We start from the raw sequence: 9,615 nt of genomic DNA, 5'->3' as shown, positions 1-9,615 counted from the left end.
ACAAAGTCAGCTTTTTGTGGACACGGAGGCACGGCTTCCAGGCACATGGGGGGGATTTAACCCATTATAGTCAAGTGATTGGAGGACTTCTTTTTCACTTATAAACTTTTAAAGACTGCAGTAATCTGAAAAATAAAACCCTGAAGAGTGGCATTTAATATGTTTAATGAAACATAGACTCTTAAATAAATATTCTTTGATTTTCAAAGACAGAAAGACCTATAGTGAACTATATTTATACATTAGGCGTTTTTTAAAAAGTGCATCAAAGTGCTTGTGAGTATTTGTTCTGTCTAGGTCATAAAGTCAAAAGAAAATATATCAAAAGATCAGACAAAAACACACAAAACCTCTGCACATTTGAACTGCTTAGCAAAGCTCAGATGATGAGCTTTTGGTTGCCTCACATAAACTCAAAATCATGACATATACCACAAGCCAAAAAGCTAAATTTTGTCAAACAGTGTTTATATCATGGATGTTGCCTTTAAAGTGTTTCTGTTATGTGTGCTTCTATGCATATGACATACATCTCTTTGTAGACATCTTTTATCTCACCTACTCACATCAATCTCTGTTTCATCTCCCAGGCCCTCTCACTGAACCAGTCCTTAGTTCTCCTAATAACTGAGCGTTCTGCTGAAAGCACTAAACAAAGTCTGGCCAGTTTTGGCTGGTTTCTCTCCAGATAGCTCTGTGTGTCTCTCTGCAGCTGGTCCAAGGCCTGCGGCCGGTTCTCGTCAAGCGACACATCAGAGCTCAGCATGGGGTTGAAGCGGAAGTAGACATCTGGGGCCAGCAGGTCATCTAAAAGGGTGTGAACCCCTTCAGTGTCAGTGGCACTGCAGATCAGATTGCTGATTTTGGCCCTCAGGCTCGTGGAGGTAGCAGGTCCCTTCTTAGCACTGTCATAGCGACCTGTGCCCAGGGACAGCACACACTGGAAGTCCTGGTTTGGCCACAGCAAATGGCTTTCATGGACAGCCACGGCACAGGGATTGTTCAGGGTGATTCCACCATCCTAATAAGACACAAATTAATCTATAAAGCCAAGAAATTAGCATTTTGTTAAAATCAAACCTGCACAAAAAAGCTTAAGAAAAAAAAGTCTGAATGATTAGAACTCCTTTAAAGTAAAACAAATACAATATCAACAGAGGTTCTTATATTTTTGATTTAAGAATTGTAGAAAAGTATTAAGGTGTGAGTGACAGGAAAGGGAGCGACTGGCATTTTTCTTTTTTCCTGAACGGAATGTGATATGTTGAATTGGGTTTTTGTATGGAATTTGTATCCAACCAAAGACTGTATATAAAGGATGACCATAGTGTGTTGACATCACTGAAAAGCTCCTACAACGATGCTTTTATACTGTTTAACACTTGTTTGGAGCTTTTTTGCACATAAGGTCTTGTAAACCAACTCCATTAATGCTATTTCACTTACATTCTTACACTGAAGATTGGGGCAGGATTGGGGCCTGCATCATTGCAGTGATGATGCAGGCACACACATCTATTATGTGTGTGCCTGCATCATCACTGCAATTCACCAATTTTTGTGTTCACGTCATTGACTGTCATTAGAAAAAAGATTAATGGCTAACAATTGCCACTAGTTATTGGGGCGTTTTATTTATTAATAGTTTTTTTTTCTTAAAGCAAAAAGTAAGGTTAACCTTCACCCCCTTCATAGTCCTTCAGTTAATCACATTTTTATTTCGCCTATTCACATTTGAGACAAAACAAGGAGATGTCAACATTGGAAATTGTCATTAACAACCTGGTGAATGTCATTTTCTAAGGTAAACTCCTGGAAGTATCCTGGGGCGGCTGACGATGCCCTCACTGCCTGCCACATCTGGTAGCCTGAGCCTCCTGCATAACGGCTGAGAGAACCTGGTTTGTGGTTATAGTTGCGGAAGACAAAAGCCTTAGGGCTGGTACCCCAGTTTACCACTGTGCTGACTGCAGAAACCTGAGCAGATACCAACAAAACCAATTGTTAAAGCTGTGCAAGCTCCAGTTTTTAAGCTGGAATCAAAACATGGAATCTCACCACAGCGGGGTGCTCCAATACAGCAGCTTGGAAGTCCTTTTATTGGTGTTCTGTGAAAGTGCAATATTCTTACCTTTGGACTGAAGAAATCTCTGGCTGTTTTAATAAGTACTCTATCACCTAGCTTCTCTCTAATGAGAATGAAAACAAGCAGTGTCTTATTAACTTGTTAAAAATTTACTCCTTTGAAGGACTGAAGCACATTTAATGTGTCTCTTATGTGCAAACCGGAGTATCGTCTCCCAGGTCTCAGTGTTATAGTAAGAATGGCTCCAGCCCATCTTCACAGTACCAACCAGTGGGTTTTGCCGGAATACTTCAGAACCAAAACGACGATACATGTCAGCACACTCTTCTATAGAAAAACGGGCCAAACCCAACATGAAGGCTAGGACAGCACCTTCAACAAACAGATGCGGAGACATGCATTTTAAATAGAGTTGTAGATTCAGACAGGCATGCATTAAAATGTTAGTCTCAGTTTACTATATGTCACCTGTGCTCACTCCACAGATGTAGTCAAACAGCTGGTGAATCTTTTTGCCTGTTTGATCCTCCAACAGCTTTAATATCTGAAGAGGCACAACACCTCTGAAAAATGCAAAGAAAAAGGAAAACATAAACCCCCAGAAATATGAACACATTAGCATAGTCATACACAGAAACAGTGGATACCATCAGGCACAGCTTAACCTTTATATACTGTTTGGCTCAAATTAAACCCATTTTGACATTTAACAGCAGTAAAAACACAATAAATGTATTTGATTGATTTTTCCTGGAGTGACCCAAAATACAAAAGAAATGAAAATGAAAAATATTTGTAGTTTGTACAGGTGCTTCAAAATTTTTCTGCACAGAGGCTGTGCCAGGTCAGATTTCACCTATATGTATTCAGATGGATTTTAGCCTAACCGACATGGATCAAATCAAAGAAAAGGGTGGTTTTGAATGATAGAGTTCAAGGAGGTACTTTACCACTTTACATACAAGGAATACCTGTGATCCACAGTCCAAAGATACACATGCTAGGTTAACTGGTAATTCTGAATTGACCATGAATGTTAGCTAGTTAAGGTGCTTAATGTATACTAAACAAAATGCTTCATGAATGTGTAGTTAAAGTGGTTTTGAGTGCTTAATGATCTATTTTTTCTTACATTTACCTTGTTCCACCACCATCAATTGAGAGGACTCTTATGCCACGGCCTTTGACTGGATCTGCATATCCGATAAGAGCCAAAGTTTCTCTTAATGCAGCCTGAAGTTCCTGGTTATGTTCATAGTTCTTCCGTTGTCTCAGCATTGAAACTGCAATTTTCTCCTGGAAACAAAATCATGTTTTAAATTTAATGAGGTTAAAACAACTGTTAAATATAAGTATTTGTGTTTAATTCTCAACAGACCTTCCAGATTAAGGCTTTGCATGAGGGGTAGTGGATAAGGTGTTCATTGAGTGCTTCTACGCAGTCAGTCAGAGCTTCTGGAGTAGAAGCCAGTCTCAGGCTATCAGTGAACTCACATGTCATTTCATCTGCTTGTTTCCTATTCAAGACAAGCTGACAAACAAGCAGAATCGCATCAAAGTTCATTTTTATGTATTTTAGCCTCTTAGCAATGAGAGAAGATTTTTATCTTACTTAGTTCATCGGGGCATTAACTGGGAATTAATGAAAATGTTACTTTAACTCACCTTTTTATTTAATACTGCCTGCGGGGCAGAGATGGCAGTTTTGGAGTTGCTTTTTCGATAAACACCCAGCAGTTCTGGAATGGTACTTGTGGGGTTGCAGAGGTAATCCATAAAAGATACACTCTTCAGTCTCTTGGGGGACTTTTGGGATTCAGTGTCCTCATTCACTCCACTTTGACCCTTGAAATACTGATTGATGTGTTGGGATGTTTGAAAATAGTTCTCACTGATTTTAGTTGTATTACAGCTGCTGTGGAAACTGCCTGCAGCTCCTGGGGTGATAGATTCTTCTTGCTTCAGCTGTGAACTGGCACTGTGAGTTTGTGAGGTGGATTGTGTTAAAAGGTGTTTCTTGTAAGTCCAATCCTTCTCTATGAGAGGTTGTTCTTTCGTATTCTGAGCTTCATCTGTTACTTTGGCACCAAAGTATTTATTAATGTGCCTTGCAAAGTGAAGGTATCCTTCCTCCCAGGTACTGGAGTTACTGTTGGGTTCCAGTGCTGCCTTTACTTGAGACTGTTTACCTCTGATTTGTATTTTTCGTCTCTTCTCCCTTCTGTTTGTCTCTTTGGAAGGAGGCTCCAAATTCTCCTGCTTTTGAACTTTTGCCAAACCCTGAGAGAAAACTGTGTTAATGTGATGAGCAACATAATTGTAACCCTCACCAAATCTTGTCGTGAGAGAGCTGATGTGAAATAACTGCAGTCCAGATGTTTCTTGAGTTGAATGACTTGTTACAGAGTCCCACTGTTTGTCCTTACATTTCAAGGTCTGTGTTGTGTCTTTGCTTTCAGGTATATTTTCCTCTGTGGCTGCTTGCTGACTTTGACTAATCCTCTGTGACCTGCAAGCATACTCTGGAGTAGACATGACAACACTGGCATTTTCAGACAGACTTAAAACTTCTTTTCTTTTGAAATAAATGTTAATGTGTCTGGACAATTGATTAAATGATTGACCAAGACACCCTCCAACCGAACTTAAAAGAGAATTGTTCTGAGCCTCGTCAAAAATCCCAACTGGAGCTTTGGCTTTGAAGACATCCTTATTAGAAGATGAATAAAAACGCAGAGCCTGAGGATGTCTTGCCTTTTCTGTAAGGTCTCCAAGGAGGCTATAAAAGGTAGAGCTTGTATCGCTGTGCTTTACTTTTTTAAAAGTGGCTTTTGTTGCAAACCTGGAAGGTTGAGGAGGTGACAGCTGTAAATATCTATGTAGGTCAAGGCAGAGTGGTGCTTTAGTCAGACCATGGTCCTTTCTGAGAAGGTTCATTGTGTATTTATATTTGCTGTACAATTTCAATGTCCTGTTCACACAACATGAACACAATTTTGTGCTCAGGTAACGACCCATGTTGTCTTGATGAGCGGCACTCAGTCAAAGCCTAAATATCACGCAGCACTGAGTCAGGTTGCAGTGGCATATTCAGCAGGAATCTGGAAAAGTCAACAAAACATTTGAACAACAACTAAGTCAGCGCTACACAATAATGACGCTCTGTGGCTGCAGGAGTGTGTTAAACAAAATGCTGACATGACACATGATATTGACATGTTGAGCTTTAGTAGTCATACATGATCAGAAACTTTGCTAATTATAACTAAAAGAAGTGCAGCTCATGATAGTTTCATCATTTTTACTTGTAAATCTAATAATGGGAAAGTTGTGAGTCAAAGATGAAATATTAATACTAGGGATATTACATAAAATTATAAAATTATTGCATTCATGTTTCCAAAGCTTGTCTGCGCTGATGACATGCACATAAACAACTATAAACAACTCTGACTGATCAAACTACAGGCATCATGTTTTACAATAGCCTGGTGCCTTTCTTTCCTTATGCTGTCTCCACAAGAATGTAACATGAAACCTCCAGAAAAAAGCGTGGCCTATAAATAACTCTCTATGGTGTATCTGTACTTCCATATTTCCATTTTGACAACACACACACACGGCTTTGCCTGTAGTTAATCTCTTATCCTTATCAATAATGGTGGAATGGTTAATACCATGTAAAATGAAGTGCACGCACTGAGGTGGCTATACAAACTAAAAGGCAGACAGCTCGGGTATGCGATAATCAAACATCGACATAGGTTAAAGTCTTCCACTTAAGCAAGGAGAGGTCACGAATGACAGAAAATGTAACCTTGACAGAATATGTGTTGAAAGCGTACACACTAAAGATTTACCTGAAACATAACACCAAGTTTTCCTGTCTTCACAGTTCCTCTTCGTGCAGATGCCTGCTCTCTAAAATCCAGAACAGCAGTTTTGACAGACTGTCAGAGTCGCTTTTTTTTTTTGCTGTGTTTTGACACTTGATTCAATCCTTCCTACACGCAGGACTTTAATCTCATTTGCTGGGCTGGGCTGGGGGTGTGTATGGGGGGTGCGAACTGGCTCGGCCAGTGTTCAATAAGACACACAGGCTTAAGGTCATGTGTTGTCACTGCTGACAAGCACAAGTCTAAAATTAGGGATGGGGTGACAGCTTAAGGTCTCAGTGAACTCATGTTGGGTGCTTTAAACATCACCACACATCACACACACCAAACAGACAGAGCTGTGACTCATCACCGCAAACAGCACTCCAATTCTTAGAAGCTGTGCCCAAGCTGGAAGGTACATGTGATGCAAACAACTGGAAGTCTGCAGTTGTAAATGGATATTATGAAGTGTGCTCATGTTTTAAATTAGAGCCTGGATGTATGGGTTAAATGGGCCAATGTTATTCAGCAAAAACAATTAAATATGTGCTTATGTGACCTTGTGTCATGTTCCTTCTTTGTAGCTGTGCCCAAGGAGGCAGAAGCAAGTCCCCTACCTAGAGCGTTTGATCCCTGGCGTGTATGTCCGGAGTATCGTCTCCCAGGTCTGTAAGTATCCGTGTAAGTATCCTTGGGCAAAATACTGAACCCCAAATTGCCCCGCCAGTGGAGCACGAGTGTGTTTGTGAATTTTATGCAAATTGCTTAGGCATGTTTGAATGGGTGAATGAAGCTTGTAGCAAGGAAACACTTCGAATGCTCAAATTGAGTAAGTAAGAAGAAAAAAGTGCCATACAAGTAAATTCCATTTGACATTTACGCTGTAACCAACAGTGTTTTATAAACACTTTTGTCCTATTGCAGGATCTCATGTAATCTTTCACCAGCACATGCTGTTCTACACAGCTGTTTATTTTTGGCGAAACATAAGAGGAGGGGCTCACGTGTTTCTCTCCAGCACACAGACGCTGACGTTACTTTCAAAACAATAGTCACAAAAAAGACATAAATAATCAGAGAGCTTCAGTAGTTTTGATTTTTTTTTTGTTAAACAAATCCACTAAATTTGACATTTCTGCTCGTATTTGTTCTTCTGGCTATGATCTGATCAGTTTGCTAAAATTCAGCACAATTTCTAAAGAACGATTTCACTCTCGCAGACTTACAATGACATCTAGTGGCAGATTCTTGATAGTTTGGTTCTTAATCGGCTTTGAATGAACCGCTGTGCATGACAGGAAATTGATCATATTCCGCTTCAGTGACTTTGAGCTTTATCTCTGCACCGTGTATATGATGAATACATGACAGTCCTTTACAGAACACACAATCCTTTCTGTCAAGAATGATTCTTTCCATGTACAGCAAAGCTTTTTTCTTTTTTAAAAATCTGTTTCCATAGCCACTATCTTGGGTCTGACTGCCACCTCCCCAGTGATTTTGTTAGAAGTAAGATTGGTCCAATCTGCTGATACGAATACACACCAGAGGAAGAATAAAAATAATGACAAAATGCTGTTATCAGTCAAAAACAGATTTTCAAACTGTATTTAATGAAACCTGTACAGCCAGAAATATTTCTTTGAATACATTCATCTTCAGCTCTATTTTACAGTTGTAATTTTATCTCTGCATCATTGTTGTTATTTTAGATTACTTTAGGTGAACTACATAACCAACATAACCATTTTTTACAGGATTATCAGCATGATATTTATGCAGTTCTTCATATATTTACAGTACTTATAAAACAGTGCTGGAGCGTCAGGGTATTTTCTTTTCACAGCGTCCTGTGGTGCACTCCTCTCCACGTCCGGTCCACTTTAAGCGGTTCCTGGCAAAGATGTCATAGGATTTGTCCATCAATGGTCTCACAGGTGACCACATCATAAAGCGACCCAACCAACCGAGGCCTACGGCGCTATACATGACTGCAAACGCTGGGACTCCGCTGTGAACCTGGTAACGCACAGCATGAAGGTGCATAATACAACACTTAGGTTAAAATGCATATTGTGAGGTTCATTAAAATCTTGGTAAAATAATCACCTTGTCTTTCTTATCAATCACGTGCATTTCCTTCATGGCCATCTCATAGGTGATAGCCTTGTATTTTGTTCCATCATAACCTGGCAGAGAGATATCAATGAAATGTACTTTCTCAGGCCGGTTTCTCTGCAGAAACTGGAGCAAACGGATCTCAGTCACACATATTGGACAAAGCCCATCATACAGAACCTGGAAAAGAGTGGAGAACAGACATTTACATGAGGAATTGTCTGATATTTTATCCCTAATTTTCCAAAATTCAGTTAAACTTGAAGGATATCAATCCTGTTGGGAGGCATAAACCCTTGTGGATTCATTTAACCTGCTTTGGTGCAAATGAAAGTACAACAGTTGCATTGGAGAAGCAGCAAAATGGTGAGACTGTTGCTCTCCCCATATCGCTCCTGACTGATATTTCTCTTTCCTTTTTGCTAGTTTCCTTGTCTCTACTGGTAGCGTTAGATGGTACTTGCAGCCCATTCAGGCTGCACAGGTAGTTCCATATACTAACATGCCATCACAAGATGGTTTACAGTCTCAGTCTCAGCACAGGAGAGTGGAGGACATATAGGAGACGGGCTGTTACACAAGAAGAGCTGGACAGGGTTGCACAAGGGCATCAACGCAGCAGCAGGAAAGATAACTGCGCCTTTGTTTGAGGAGGAACAGAGCCCTTGAGAATGACCTACTTGTGCCAGCTTTTGATCAAACTGTAAGAAGAACCAGACTCCACGTGCATGACATGAGGGCCTGACCTTGCAGCTCAACTGAGTTTACCAAAGAAAAGCAGGACTGGCAGGTCCACCGCTGGACCCCATTCTCTTCACAAATAAATGCAGGTTCACACTGAACACATGTGACTGACATGAGAAATCATAATCTTTTTCCAAAAAGACATATTAACCTTGACGAAATTACCTCATTAGTCATTACATCAAAGATCCTGAATGATTTGAATTTAGCCCAGGAAAACGTCCATCAACTAAAATTGAGTTGCGTATTGCCACAGCGTTGTCTTAAGTTAACAACGTTCAAAGTGCAACTTTCATTTTGCTCAGCTGGCACAGATACTACCACACAGTGAGGACAAGGTCAAAAATGAGTCTTACACATGTAAAATAAGCATTATGAAATCGTAAGCCTGGTTTTATATCATTTTATATATGATATAAAACTCCAAACTGGAGACATTTCAACCAGTAACGCGGAATCATTTACTTTACAGGGTTTACATATTAACCAGTATATTATCCTAAAAACGGTTTACCCGTTTTACAGACCGCTAACTAAAATTTTAAAGACAAGTTTAGCAGAAACAGAGAAACAGTGGGAGCAACTCACCCTGACACCAGCAGACTCAGAACTGAAGGTGCGATGCTGATGTTTGCAGAGCACAGATGTTACTCTTGAATTTACACAACTGGGCAATCTGGCTAAACCCGAAGTCAAACATGTTCTCACTTTTGAAAACATCTGAAGCTACAAATGGCTACACAGCTCTAACTTGCACTGGAATCAACCTGACTTTTCCCCAGCTAACAA

The 9,615-nt window shown here is 40.0% G+C and overlaps 2 protein-coding genes across 2 annotated transcripts; both read right to left on the bottom strand.

Moving 5' to 3' along the window:
• Positions 1–148: 148 nt before the first annotated feature.
• Positions 149–6,130, bottom strand: LOC120719067 (calcium-independent phospholipase A2-gamma-like). The gene is made up of 9 exons (XM_040007947.1): positions 5,947–6,130; positions 3,752–5,187; positions 3,465–3,617; positions 3,225–3,382; positions 2,555–2,649; positions 2,287–2,458; positions 2,132–2,189; positions 1,783–1,977; positions 149–1,021 (listed from the first exon to the last, which is right to left on the bottom strand). Exons 2-9 carry the CDS (start codon positions 5,102–5,104, stop codon positions 563–565), a joined length of 2,643 nt encoding a protein of 880 aa, XP_039863881.1. The 5' UTR covers positions 5,105–5,187; positions 5,947–6,130; the 3' UTR covers positions 149–562.
• A 1,427-nt stretch (positions 6,131–7,557) lies between these two features.
• Positions 7,558–9,576, bottom strand: LOC120719073 (uncharacterized protein At5g50100, chloroplastic-like). The gene is made up of 3 exons (XM_040007952.1): positions 9,415–9,576; positions 8,074–8,262; positions 7,558–7,983 (listed from the first exon to the last, which is right to left on the bottom strand). The coding sequence occupies exons 1-3, from the start codon at positions 9,544–9,546 to the stop codon at positions 7,789–7,791; spliced, it is 516 nt and encodes a 171-aa protein (XP_039863886.1). The 5' UTR covers positions 9,547–9,576; the 3' UTR covers positions 7,558–7,788.
• Positions 9,577–9,615: the final 39 nt, after the last annotated feature.

The sequence above is a fragment of the Simochromis diagramma genome, unplaced genomic scaffold (assembly GCF_900408965.1).
Source record: "Simochromis diagramma unplaced genomic scaffold, fSimDia1.1 OVJJ01000545.1, whole genome shotgun sequence".
NCBI lineage: Eukaryota > Metazoa > Chordata > Actinopteri > Cichliformes > Cichlidae > Simochromis > Simochromis diagramma.
This window is presented reverse-complemented; position numbering and strand designations above follow the sequence as displayed.

Excerpts from the sequence above, each read along its gene's own strand:
- LOC120719073 (XM_040007952.1), bottom strand. The coding sequence starts at position 9,546 with ATGTTTTCAAAAGTGAGAACATGTTTGACTTCGGGTTTAGCCAGATTG. Across the intron at positions 8,263-9,414 it reads CTGAGTCTGCTGGTGTCAGG|GTTCTGTATGATGGGCTTTG; the intron begins GTGAGTTGCTCC and ends ACTCTTTTCCAG. Across the intron at positions 7,984-8,073 it reads TGATTGATAAGAAAGACAAG|GTTCACAGCGGAGTCCCAGC; the intron begins GTGATTATTTTA and ends GTGCGTTACCAG.
- LOC120719067 (XM_040007947.1), bottom strand. The coding sequence starts at position 5,104 with ATGGGTCGTTACCTGAGCACAAAATTGTGTTCATGTTGTGTGAACAGG. Across the intron at positions 2,650-3,224 it reads ATTGATGGTGGTGGAACAAG|AGGTGTTGTGCCTCTTCAGA; the intron begins GTAAATGTAAGA and ends TGCATTTTTCAG. Across the intron at positions 1,978-2,131 it reads GAGATTTCTTCAGTCCAAAG|GTTTCTGCAGTCAGCACAGT; the intron begins GTAAGAATATTG and ends GTATCTGCTCAG.